This window comes from Tachypleus tridentatus, chromosome 13, assembly GCF_004210375.1.
Source record: "Tachypleus tridentatus isolate NWPU-2018 chromosome 13, ASM421037v1, whole genome shotgun sequence".
Taxonomy (NCBI): Eukaryota; Metazoa; Arthropoda; class Merostomata; order Xiphosura; family Limulidae; genus Tachypleus; species Tachypleus tridentatus.
This window is the reverse complement of record NC_134837.1, coordinates 51,304,403-51,318,611: the sequence shown is the minus strand read 5'-3', so window position 1 is coordinate 51,318,611 and position 14,209 is coordinate 51,304,403. Positions and strand designations below refer to the sequence as shown.

The following is a 14,209-nucleotide window of genomic DNA, read 5'->3' as shown; positions in this document are numbered from 1 at the left end:
AGGAGAAACTGGTGTCAGTTTCATAATACATGCAAACTTACCTCAAATCAACGTGATCAGCTAGACGGAATGTCATGTAATTCAAAAGTCATAGTTGGACTAAATGACAAAAGGAATAATAATTGAATAGTAAACAAAATCACGCTTCCCACTGGCTCAGCGGCATATCTGCGGACTCGCACTACTAGAAACAGAGTTTCGATGCCCGTGGTAGATAGAGCACATTGTGTAGCTTTGTGCTGAATTTCAATCAACCAAGCCACTGAATAGAATCATCTATTTTTGTGAAACATATGCAATTAAATATATAAATGGAGTGTGTGTTTTCTTAGAGCAAAACCACATCAGGCTATCTGCTGAGCCCACAGAGGGGAATAGAAATCCCTGATTTTAGCGTTGTAAATCCGGATTGTTTATTTTCTTTATTCATCCCGCCTCAAAGAGGGGGTATAAACAAAATACATCAAATAAAACACTAGTTAAATAATTAGCATATGGAAAGAAAACATTGTAAGATACCACCTTGTTAGTAAAACTGTTTCGTTACTGTCCTGAAGGGCCCGGCGTGGTCAAGCGTGCGACTTGTAATCTGAGGGTCGCGGGTTCGCATCCCCGTCGCGCCAAACATGCTCGCCCTTTCAGCTGTGGGGCGTTATAATGTACGATCAATCCCACTATTCGTTGGTAAAAGAGTAGACCAAGAGTTGGCGGTGGGTGGAGATGACTAGCTGCCTTCCCTCTAGTTTTACACTGCTAGCACAGATAGCCCTCGAGTAACTTTGTGCGAAATTCAAAAACAAACAAAAACTATGCTGAGTGCAGTGATTTCATGTTGTAAATCCGGAGACATACCGCTGTACTAGCGGGGGCACATATAAATAGAAACTATAAAGTGAGACAAGCTGAAATCTGTACGCAATCCTACGATTCTATAGAAACACTATCTGCCAATGTAAACACCGACTGTCTTTGTAAAACACCATAATTCCCTTAATAGGATCATCCGCCTATATTATTAGGCCCGCCGATATTGAACTATGATGCCATCCACTAAGACAATATCGCCCTCTACTACTACTTTATAGAACTATAAAATCAACCTTAGCCGTGTCCTCCGTTACCTACAATGTAACGGTTATATAACCTGCAGGTGTTGGCATAGTTTGAATATTGCATAATAGTTATATAACCCTCAGGTGTTGATATAAGTCATATTTTGAAATAGTTGTGTTTCCTTAAGGTAGCAGCATTCTTTGTATGTTATGTAAAAGTAGCATAATTTCAGATGGCATTCTTTGTATGTTACGTGACAGTTGAATAATCCCAGATTACATCCATTATCTATTAGATAGCATAATCTGCATATTATACAAGAGTTATGCAAGAAATTAATTCCATAAGCCAGCTACAATATTAGAAAAATAAAACTTCAGTCTAGCTTATTTTATTCAAAGCTTCAACTTGTGTCCACTGCTCCCATTGCCCTCAGATTATAGTACAAAGAACTCTGAGGCCTTTATCCTATCAGTATCCTGGACGACCTTTTAAACGTCAATTGTCATCTTTTAACGTTCTTTCTTAAGAGAATAAGAGTTAGTGACTTTAACCTTAACTTTTTGTGAAGTCAACTCTTCCATCTCAAGAATAATCATACTTTCACTCCTCTGACCTCTTTCTTTATTGGAGAAAACAAAAAAGTTCCAATATTTACTATTTTAAGGTGCTCTCTTTATTCATGAGCTGATTCATGATGGGAAAAAAAAATTATTACAAATCACAACAATTAATATAAACAATTTAAAACCACTAATTAATATTAATGCCACAAAACTCTTTCTTGGTATGAATATGAAAATACAACAAATTGACTAACATTATGTATGTACATACATTAAGCATCAAAATAATTATTGAAACTAGTAAAGATTTTAATTAACTACACATCCAAGTATTAGTTTGAAGTACAACAGACATTCTGAAGTAATTTTTTCTTCTTCTTAAAAGGTCCTTTAACTAGTAACAGGTGTGCTCATCTGAGTAACAAAGCAAAAACAAATTTTAAAGTGACAATGCAAAATCTTAAAATATATATAGAATAATGAAGTCATATTGGTTTTTACATCTATGCAAGTGGACATTCTTTCAAAATATTTTAAAGCAATGAAATACTAAATCCCAAATGTTTTTCATTAACTTGTTAATTCTGGGAAACTTAGATTAAATTCAAACGAGAACTACAGCCAACATAAAGTTTCAATGGAACTGCAACTATCAGAATGACATTTTGATATTATGTATTTAGTAACTGATTGCTTTTGAGATGGCTATATGCAACAACTCTTTCCACCTCCAACTTACAAAATATTTATACATTCTGATCATAAAGTTGTGTTCAGATCCTAGATTTAGACTTTCCAAGACAGGGATGTTCCTTATACACTTAATGACATTGGAAAACAAAAGAATATGGGTTAATATGGGTACCAGAGACCATACACGAAGAGAACTGCAACAAGTCTACCCTGTTGTAATTGTAGTAAGCAAGGTGTGATTTAGCAGATGGAATCCAAAAACACAAAGGTCAATGCCAAGCAATTCACGTCCCCAGGCAAAAAAGAATGATCACTATCTGCAAAAACAACACAAATCATATTTACACAAGTCGTTTTGAAGACATATTGGTTCAACTGCCACGTTTCAAGTAGTTAGAGAATGAAATGCCTATTTACGCTATTTTATACAAAGATATATCATTCAAGTGGTTGGAAGCAACAAAAATGCATTTCTATGTAACTGGACTGTTCAAATGAGCATTGGGAAACTGCTATCCCCATCAACTAGATGGATTAGAAAAAGTTGCAGAAGAGGAGAGAAACATTTTGAAATTGACAGCCTTATGACAGAGATTAATTTTACAATTTAAATTACAATGCAGGGTTGGCTATTGTCAAGATACACAGATAAAGCTGAGACCGAAAAATCACTGTAATATAAAGTAATCAACTTCTGTATATGGTGTGTTTTTAAACCACACCTGTGAAATGAATTCTTATTAAATAAGTATAGTACTGAAGATTAAATTCCAGTACATTGTAAGACAGTTACATATTAATATGCAAACCTGAATCACTTGTAATTTGACTTAATAACATAAAATCTATTTATATAGAAAATTACTCTAATTTGGATAACAATACAGATCCTACTACAATTAATGAGTAACAGGACTTTAATTAACTTAATCACATGTTTCAAAGTACCACCAGCAACAGAATCTAATTATGAAAGAAAAGCACAGAAACAGAATTAAAATTATAAAATAACCCTGGTGAAAAACAGTAAGATAGTTAAAGTTTCTATTAAAGGCTTTTTAATAGTCCTAAACTTGAATCTTTAATTCTAGTTGAAATACAAATCTTAAAATCATTTTTAACCACTCTTTATGATAAAATTAAAGATTACCATCCCATAAAAGCAATCTAGAAATGCAATTTAAAATATGGAGTACAATGTGATATTTTGCTTATTCTTTGATTGAGACAAAATAATGATGTCTTTTTAAAACAAAATTACACAAATGGATAGCACTGAAGCAGCTAATATCACATTTTATTATGTTGAATACTTAATTATAATTAATGAGTAGAGAAATAAATGAATTGTGGTTATTTTATAATGTTATGCTCAAATATACATAAGGGCTGTTTCCACACAACTTGTCTCCAATTTTAAATTGATAGAAGAAAAAGCAGCTGAACAACACAACCCATCATTACATCTTGGAATTGACCATCACTTTCAGTCCCAAAATGCAAAGAACATTTTACACCAATGGAACTTGAATCATATATCCTCAGATTCACAGTCTGAGCACACTAATCAATATTGACAACACACTCAAAACTAACACTGAAAGTCAAAACATTGGAGGTATAAAGCACTGAGTACAGAAAAATGTGGAAGTTACAATCCAAACTACAAGCTTGTATGTCAAAGACCTAATCTTGAAGGTCCTCTCTGTACCATTTAAAAACCTTCTCACTCTGCAACTTTGAAGAATAAAAACTACTTTTTTGTGGCCCTTGAATGCTATACAGGAGAAATAACTTGGTCGAAACATTTCTACCTCACTTCACTATCCGTATCACATTTTCTTTATTTTGTGATTTTACTTGTGTTAAAATATTTCTATCTTGTCCCATAGAATTCCAAAGCTAGTTCCCAAACATAAGCATTTTATAACTCAAAGTTTTTATTTCAACTTATTTTTCTAACTTCGTTACTAAAACAAGAACTTACATCAAATAAACATTTAGTTCAAAAGTTTTTTTTTGATAAAAGATAATTTTTAATTAAATTAAAAATGCTAAAATTGATGCTTTCTCCTTTGGAATCTCAGATTACAATAACCAATCCTCTTCTCCAATGTTTACCAGAAACATTAAAATCAACAAATTTCATATCATCTCGATAGTTTCTAATAAGTGAAACAAACAAAATATTTCCAAATTCATGGTAGATGGCGCTTCAGTTGAGGAGGTCTCAGCTTCCAAGTTGTTCTTGTAAGAAATGATGCAACACTATTAAGAATCATAACAAAAATTGTAGTTGTCATCACAATAACATAATGGCTAATTGAGGTTCCAATGTCCAACCAGCTTCCTGTGTCTGTCACCATGAAGAAGAAATGCTAAATAAAATAAGCAACAACATTAATATTTCCATGTGTTATAAAGATGATGATGATTAAAATAAGTAACGGTTTGTGTGGTTGTTAAATTATGATAAGTGTAATAAAGATTTGTCAATTTTTAATTAAATGTAGTTGTTAAACTAAAGAGATGATCCAAATTCTCCATAAATATTTAAAAATAAATCTTACTTGACAACACAATTTTTCTCTGATCTTAGTATTTAAAAGGCTTACAAATATGCTAGAACCACCCCATTTGGATAACACAACAACCTAATTGCATTAATATTTTAAAGTAACAATATGGCTTAAAACATTGATAGCAGTAGGGTATTCAACTAATGAACCAATGCTCTTTATTTGTTACAAGTTTTCTTTATGACAGTTCATACTCATTGTTGGATTGGTATATAGAACTAGCTGTGACATTTATTAATTTATTTTTATTTCTGATCTGTGTAACTTGTTGCTTTGATCCAGAGTAATTTATAATTACCAAAATTCATTCATAATTTTTTTTATGTTCAAAATATTGTAAATTATTGTACATTTCTGTAAAATAAATAATATGAAAACATCTAGTCCATTATATGCTTAAACTATTTTATATATTAAAAAATGTGACATTTTGAAAATTGATGGCATAAAAGCATTTACCAATCCCATGAAATCAGACATCAGTAGCACAAGCAAAAAAAGAGCTTTATCTGGAATTTTCAAAGTAACCAGAATACCTCGAAAGGCACAGCTTACAATTAAGAAAGGAATCATTATCTGAAAGAAAAACAAAAATTATTCTTCAATACTTCACAATAAATATAAGAGAGAGCCTTAAATTGTGCAGTTGTAAAATACAAGATCATTTTAATAAACCTATTATAAATATAGGTATGATGTGGCTATTTGAAGAAAAAAGGTTCTCATTCTGTCTGTAGAAGAGATCAAATTTTTTAGTGTATTTTTGATACCACACACTTCAGCACTGTTACAAAAATTGATTGTTTTTGACTGCTGTAGAAAATTTTAATTTTACTTTAAGTATTTCATTACTTCTGGTACTATATGATGTTCAAATTTTAGTTTCTTACTTCCATTTAGTTTATTTGTTATCACCATCACATTTAGTGAATGAAATCAAAACTTTTACAAGTCACATTTTGCTTGACAAAAAAAAAAAAAAAGTCACGTGAAAAGTTAGAACACCCTATGAAAATCTGTGTATTTAATCTCAATTTTAACAATAGTGAGAGATTATAGGAATATAACTAAACAATTAAAACTGAAGAAAAGACTTTTCAAGATCTTTTGTAAGTGTAATTCTACAAAAATGCATATTCTAACTGAGGAAAAAGTTAGGACACCCTACCCCCTAATAGCTAGTGTTACCCACTTTAGCTGAAATAATTGCAGTGAGATGCTTCTTGTAGCCATCTACCAGTCTCTGGCATTGGTCTGAAGAAAGTTTGCCCCACTCCTCAATGCAGAATTCTTTCATCTGTGAGATGTTTGAGGGGTTTCTTGCATGTACAGCCCATTTCAAGTCACCCCACAGCATCTCAATGGGATTAAGATCTGGGCTTTGACTTGGCCATTCCAGGACTCTCCATTTCTGAGTTTTCAGCCAGTCCTTAGTGGATTTACTGGTATGTTTTGGGTCATTGTCGTGCTGCAGGGTCGAGTTCCGCTTCAGCTTTAATTTTCTTACAGATGGTCTCACATGATCCTCAAGCACCCTATGATACACAGTAGAATTCATGGTGGATTCTATGATTGTGAGCTGTCCAGGTCCTGCTGCAGCAAAGCAGCCCCAAACCATGACACTTCAACCTCCATGCTTCACAGTTGGTATGAGCTTCTTTTCCTGGAATGGTGTATTTGGTTTACGCCAAACATGTCCTCTGTTCTGGTGTCCAAATAATTCAATTTAGAACTCATCTGTCCAAAAAATTTTATTCCAGAAGTCCTGGTCTTTGTCTACATTCTCTCTGGCAAACTTCAGTCTGGCCTTGATGTTTCTCTTAGAGAGCAAAGGTTTCCTCTTTGCACACCTCCCATGCAAGTTAAACTTGTGCAGTCTCTTTCTGATTGTAGAGGCATGCACTTTCACATCAACAGTAGCCAGAGCCTGCTGTTGGTCCCATGATGATATGTTAGGGTGTTTGGAGACCTCTTTTAGCATCTTGCAGTTTGCTCTCAGAATGAACTTGCATGGACGACCAGACGTGGGCATGTTGGCAGTTGTTTTGAAAGCCCTCCACTTATTGACCATTTTCCAGACAGTGGAATGGCTGATTTCAAAATCTTTTGGAATCTTTTCAAATCCCTTACCAGACTCATAAGCTGTTACAATTTTCTTTCTGAAGGCCTCAGACAGCTCTTTAGCTCTCACCATGGTGCTCACTCTCACTTCAACAGTCAGGATCACACCAAACTAAATGTCTGAGGTTTAAACAGGGCAAGCCTCATTCAAAATGCTGAGTAACAATCTTCTAATCATGTGCACCTGGTGGGTGTGATATACCTGTGTGTGAGTTGAACCATTTTAAGTGGGAATAAATGTGGGGGTATCCTAACATTTTCCTTAGTTAGAATAGGCATTTTTGTAGAATTACATTTACAGAAGATCTTGAAAAGTCTTTTCTTCAGTTTTAATTGTTTAGTTATATTCCTATAATCTCTCAGTATTGTTAAAATTGAGATTAAATATCTATATATCCAAAAACATTACACAAATACACAGGCTTTCACAGGGTGTCTTAACTTTTTCACATGACTAAGTAATTCCTAATTTTTACAAAAAAAAAATAACTGCAAATTTTAAGATGTTTTAAAGCGAAAATGGGGTAACAAATAATTTATTCTACAGAACTTAAACTAAGTTTTAGCACCTTCAACAATTTCTTGGAAAGGAATAAAAATATGAACAAGTTAATATCTTACATTACAGAATATCTAAAGATTTTAAAAGTTTTCAAATTTTTGTTTTCAAGATATCAAAAATTCACAAGTTTTATCATATGTTGCCATAAATTTATCATTATATGTTTGTGAAATATTCTGCCAAATATTCTTTTTTTAATTCCTCCACAATACATTCAACATGTTTCAAGGGTATTGTAAAAAAAGTGTAGACATTGTAAATGTTTAGTTCTAATGGACTGCTTTTACGTAATTTTAGTGGCAAGACATTTCTTCTTTACATTTTCATTCTTATCAAAATTAGAAAATTTAAAAATATAAGAAATATAATTTTCCTTTAAAAGTCCATAGTTTTTCTTTTATTAACATTACTTATAAATAAAACATTCTAAAATATGAAAATTTTACATATATATTTCTTACCTTTATGAGAAGAAGAGATCCCATTACAAAAGGATTAAAAACTGTGAGAAAACAGTACACACTAGCAGGTTCAAAACTACAAAAGAAAAGTGAAAGACAACTTTATACTAGCACATAATATATCCAAATGTGTAGATGAAACCATACATATGTAAAAGTAAGTAAATGAGAAACCAGTCATAATACCACACAATTCTAAACCTTATAACAAATTACAGACAGCTTCTTGATGAAAGTATTTTGAGACCTTTGACCTGCAACTAATAGTTAAAGATCATGATCTATAATCAAAATGGAGCACACTGAACACACAAGATCCCAAATATAAATTATGAAAAAAAAATCCAATTTAATGTATTCATTCTTCTAGAGCCATCTGTTCATGATGGATTATTATAAATTAGAATATTTTAATAAGAAAACAGGTCCTTACAAATATATAATTATGAAAACTTGCAGGTGATACAAAACATTATACAAAAAAGTAACTGAACTTAAATGGCCAATTCACTATTACAGAAAATACAAATGAAAAGTAGGTAGCTCAGTTACCTAATATTTCCTGTTTGCCTTAAATAGAGTAATTCATTGTACTTTAATGTTACAATAAGTTTATCAACATTTGATTGTGAAATATTCTGCAAAATTTTTTTTTCACTCCCCACAAATCATCCAAGATGTTTCAAGGGTATTTTAAATTGTGTAGATATAGTAAAGATTTAGCTCCAATAGACTGCTTCTGCTTAATTTTAGTGGCATGATATTTCTGCTTCTTTACTGAGGCTTTCTCCAAGTTGAAATCAAAACTGTATTTGTGCAGTGTCTTTATTGTTACTTAGCATTATTCTGTGACAAAGGTCCTTCATTTGTACTTGTTTCTCCATGCAAGTTGGCTTATCTAGATATGCAACATCATTATTTCTTTTGTGCAGTTTAGTAAGAGAGGTTAATCAGTTATTGATCTCAGAGTTCTAGTTTTCATTCAGAGGAGGTTGGCTTAAATTGACATAAAGAGGTTCTTTAATTTTCAAGATTTTTTAATGGTGAGTTGTGCCCAACATGAATCTCAGCCCACCTAGTTTTGTTCCTGAATGAATGAAATGATGGATACTACTGCTGCTAATGATCTGACTGTCTACATTTTTATAGTCACTATACTGGTGCAGCACTGTTGGATGATATCCAGTCCCAGTATCAATGATCAATACATTATTTTGGTTTATTTTCATACAACAGAAGGGAAGGAAAGAAGCAGCAATTTCATAGCATTTGTATTTTATACCTATTTTACTTAATGTTTCCATAATTGTTTCTAATAATGATTTTATCAACACAAACAAGATGCACAGCAAAGACTTTTAAAAATACAGTTTTTATATACACTTACAAATTAATAATATATCTAGTACAATGGGAAAAAATTACACAGGTTTGCACATTAAGCATGTGTCAACAATTTCAAGTACTACCTAACTTTGTATTTTTTACACTAAGGGTATAATTGTACTTAAAGAACTGAACCTAAGGGGTTCCACTTAACTGACCTATTTACACTTGCTATATTGCCAGTTCCAAAAAAGGCTGTAAAAATGAAGAACACCTGTAGTAATTGTTAAGGTTTTTTCATCTTGTAAATAAACCATTTTTCTTTTTTTTTAAACATACTACTACAATAAAATTATTCTAAATTAGAAAACATTCTAAATGACAGAGAAATTTTATAGTTAACATACTATTAACCCTTTATCATTTCCATCTGTTGCTCAGGGCAAATCTGAGTACTGAGCCTTTTATTCAATAATTTATACAGAACTATACAGGCTGGTAACTATCCAAGTTTGAAAAAACAACTAGCTATGACTCTGACAAAGGGTTAAAAACAACACAATCAAACGTTCACCAAATTTTATTATAACGTAAAGCACCAAAGTTTTTATTTTACATTTTTGATAAAGTATGCACAAGTATTTAAAATTATTTTACAATGCATATATGCAAAAAAGCATATGTTTGAAGTCACATTCAATATTTGTGAGAAACTTGACTGTTTTATAAATTCTCAAACAAGTCAAGCTTGATTTTACTTCATGTTTGGAAATAATGCATGTTTATATTCAGAATTGTAGGAAATTCATTAAACCTTTAGTAAAATGCTTTTAAAGCAAAAGTAATTGAACTTAACTTACATTGCATAAGTAACCTTAGTTTAAAAAAACGACCTGAAAAGTTCACTTTGTCACACATTCCTTTTACTTTTCCTTCACAGATTGTTCAAAAAAGTAAATGTTTGCAAACTTTGGGCAATATTCATAAAAAAAGAAATCAGAGGTAAAGTAAGTTATTTGTTTAAGCAATCTATGTTTACCAAACAGCCAACTCACTGAAACCAAATGAAAACAAAATATAAATTATAACATGCCCTATTAATGTTTCCTCACTCAGTAACTAATTTACTTAACTTGAATAAGACAAGTAAAAAACTGTTATAACATGGGGTTTCTATTGTCTTACTTTGTAAAAATAATCCCAAGTCCAGTCCAAGTGACAAAAACTAATTAATTTTTTTCTTTAACAATGTTTGTTGCTGCTAGTATCATTTGTAGGCCTAATTATGCAAATAAGTTTTCTTCAATAATGTTTGTTGCAGCTAGTATCATTTGAAGGCCTAAACTATGCAAATAATTTTTCTTCAATAATGTTTGTTGCAGCTAGTAACCCTTGTAGGGCTAACTATGCAAATAATTTTTCTTCAGTGATGTTTGTTGCAGCTAGTATCATTTGTAGGCCTAACTATGCAAATAATTTTTCTTCAGTAATGTTTGTTGCAGCTAATACAATTTGTAGGCCTAACTATGCAAATAACTTTTTAACACACACCCTGCAACTAAATGTTGGTTTAATTTCATACATAACATATCAATATAAACTGTGAGATGTACATACAATTTAGTTAGCTTTTATAGATCAACACATAACTCACCAACTGAAAAATGCACCTGATAATTCTCACTCAATAATATTTCTATAGTGAATTGACTGATTGGCCCTGAACTGTTTATTTAGTATTCATCACTCACTGGATACTTCACTCATACTTACATTGTAACCTTCATACTTCCACACACAACATAAAGCTTCTTGATTACTATGTTATCATCATAATTAACAGCCCCCTCCAGAAAACATCTAATTTAAAATTAAAGCTTACAACACTACCTTCTTCCTGGATTGTCAAGTCTTTTAGACAAGGCTAAGATACAAGTAAAACAGTACACCAAACTGTCCATTTACCTAGTTTGTTTTCTTTCCCCTCGGGTTAAAGTATACAGGCAAGATGGCCTTTTCTTGCCACTTGTTTTGTTGTTGGAGAAATTCTTCCTATGTAGATATTGGAAGTGCCCTCAACAGAAACCCTGAGCTCTTTAGCAACTTAATTTTCCACTCATAAATTCTTCTCTGGAGTTATCCAGTTTACCATTTTCTCATCTACATATTTCCAAAATCAATCATGGTGAATAACTTTTGGCTTAGATTGTCCATCTCTCTGCATTCTGTAAACTATATGGCTGGTTTTTTCAGAACAATCTATGACCCTTCCAAATATCTGCTTAACTTTTTTTTGCAATATGGATTTTTCATTCATATCACGTCACTTCAAAAAAATCCAGTCTTATCAGCATTCACATTATATTAAATTAAATCACAAGCTGGTTACGTTTTTCCCAGGTAAAGTCATGTATGATGTATTAGTTTTTCACACCTACAGTAAATTGTGTCTTATATTTGGTGGATGCAGAAAGATGCATGATCTTTACCTTTACCAAATTCTTTTTCCAAATGTTTTACTTTATTGCTGATTTATTTTTGTACTTTCATCACAGCCTCACTGTACTTCTCAAATCTTCTTTTTGAATCCCTCTGCATATGTGTATGTTTTCTTAAAGCAAAGCTATATCGAGCTATCTGCTGAGTCCACCAAGGAGAACTGAACCCTGCATTTTAGCATTGTAAATCCAAAGACTGTACTTGTGGGGGACCCTCTGTTTATCTCCAATAGCTTTAATGATCTTGCATTTAAAAATTTATAAATGACTGAAGACATCTCTTTCTTTTCATGGTCTATAAATTTCTACCTGGTCTTCCTTTATTTTTCTAGTTCTTTCTTCTAAACCTTTGTTTTAGTTGCTTATAATTTCAAATAAAGTTTTGATTTAGCTTCTCTCCAGGGTTGTCATCTTAAAGTTTAGTCAAGTTCTATTTTATTTTCACCAAATTAATCCTACTTCTGAACACCAATGTTATAATTTATTATTAGGCAGATTCTTTTGGATTATTTGACAACAAAATAATGCCAAATCCAGTCCATGTAATATAACACTAAATGTACTTTATTTCTTCAGTATTATTTTTTACAGTCATGTTCACATGTAGGCTTAATTTTATAAATAACTATTCAACATAAACTATACAACTAAATGTAAGCCTTATTTCAAATACAACATTTCCACATAAACTGCAAAAATAAATCTAACTTAATTAAATTTGATAGAAAAAAAAAAAAACACTTATCAATTAGGTGAGTAACAAAACAGATGTAGTAACTTTTACTGAATAACTTTTCTGACACTGAACTAATGGTCAGACCTGAGCAAATTAGTCAATATTTATTACTGACTGAGTACTTTACTTTTATTTATGTTGTGACCTTTGTATTTCTACATACCAAGCAAACATTCTCAATTATTACATAATCATCATCACTGGCAGTTTCATCAAGCAAACGACTAAATTAAAACACTGAAAATAAAGTTTATAACAATACATGTTACGATTTGTTTTAGTGATGTACATTTACCAGGTAGTAAACGTACTTAATCTAAGTGAAAGTTAAAGATAAACTATGAAAGTTTTTAGTAATGTACATTGACTAAGAAGCAAACTCACTTGATATAAACAGTTTATAGAAGTTTTACAGTGTTTTGACACAGTAGTATATTTCCTCCAATAAAACTTCTTGTGATACATACTTTAGTCATGAACTGTTATATTTTATCAATCACACACACACACACACACACACACACAATGTATTTGTTTACTGACATTAAATTAGAAAGCAGTAATGTGTTGAAATGCTGTTTCAATTTTTGGTTGTTTAAAGTGTCTTACCAAACCTTCTACTTTTGACTTTTTTTATATTTAGCTTTTACAGCCAAATCTTACCTGAATAATCTATTGTCAAACTTTCTCAGTTTTCCATTAAAATAAATGGAAATAAAATTAGAATAAATCAAACATAAGCTAATGATGTAAAATATTTTGAGAAAGACATTTTTCAAGGTAATGTATTCAAAACTTAGTACACTTCATTTTGATTATGACAGGTAACTATGATGGATTTCAGTTTCTTGTTGTTTTGTGTCATAAAATACTTTAAACATTACCTACAGTTGAGGAAAAAAAATTCTTTAAGAAATTCATTACTAATTAATCAATTATTGTTAAAATGGAATTAGTATTATATGTGCTTTGAAAGAAAACTTATTAGGTTGCTGGCAAACAATGAACAACTGAAAAAATATCCCTCAAAATAGTCTACATAAAGACAATAAACAATGAATAGTGAGAAAAATATCCTGCAAAAAATCTAGAAAAAAGAAAATAAATACTGAATAACTGATAAAAACAACTGAGAGAAATATAGAGATAAAATTGGTTGTTCTAAACTACAGTTTTTAATTTATAGTTGAATGAAAGTCTTGAACCATGGAACATACAGAATAAAGTAAGGATACAAAAAAATATGCTCTTCTGAAGTCTTGAAGAGTCAAATTTTGCACTGGAGACTTTCTTTGTTCATATGATATTGATCCCAAAAATATAACATCTTGAAGCTTCAAAATGCAAAAAATATAGTTAGACTTGATGACCTCACGTCTTCAATTAACGTATGTTTTTCATTGCAACTATTAATTTGTTCTTTAAAAGAAAGCTGTATCCAAAATGTAACTGGATCTTGTTGAAGTCTTAAAGAGAAAATGGAAATTAAACAATGTGTATTGTAAAAGCAAGTACCAAATATTAAAATATATTTTACTAGTTATCAAATTATATGGTAAGATGACTATGGCTTATGTTTCTAAAATGTTATGAGAGTAAGATGTTAGAGCAATA

The 14,209-nt window shown here is 31.3% G+C and overlaps 1 protein-coding gene across 5 annotated transcripts in view; it reads right to left on the bottom strand.

The window, feature by feature from the left end:
• Positions 1-1,709: 1,709 nt before the first annotated feature.
• Positions 1,710-14,209, bottom strand: part of LOC143240184 (GPI ethanolamine phosphate transferase 1-like) — a 76,710-nt gene continuing 64,210 nt past the window's right edge. For 2 of the 5 annotated variants that reach the window (XR_013021614.1, XR_013021615.1), the window contains exon 22: positions 13,868-13,929. Coding sequence is in view for 1 of the 5 variants with exons in the window: in XM_076482242.1 (XP_076338357.1) it covers positions 4,511-4,690; positions 5,351-5,467; positions 8,036-8,111; positions 9,580-9,635; positions 13,831-13,929 (528 nt within the window). In the remaining 4 variants the exon portion in view is untranslated. Of the gene's footprint in view, positions 4,691-5,350; positions 5,468-8,035; positions 8,112-9,579; positions 9,636-11,326; positions 12,271-13,830; positions 13,930-14,209 lie in introns of those variants that run through there. The other 3 variants (XM_076482242.1, XR_013021612.1, XR_013021613.1) reach the window with 3 other exon arrangements.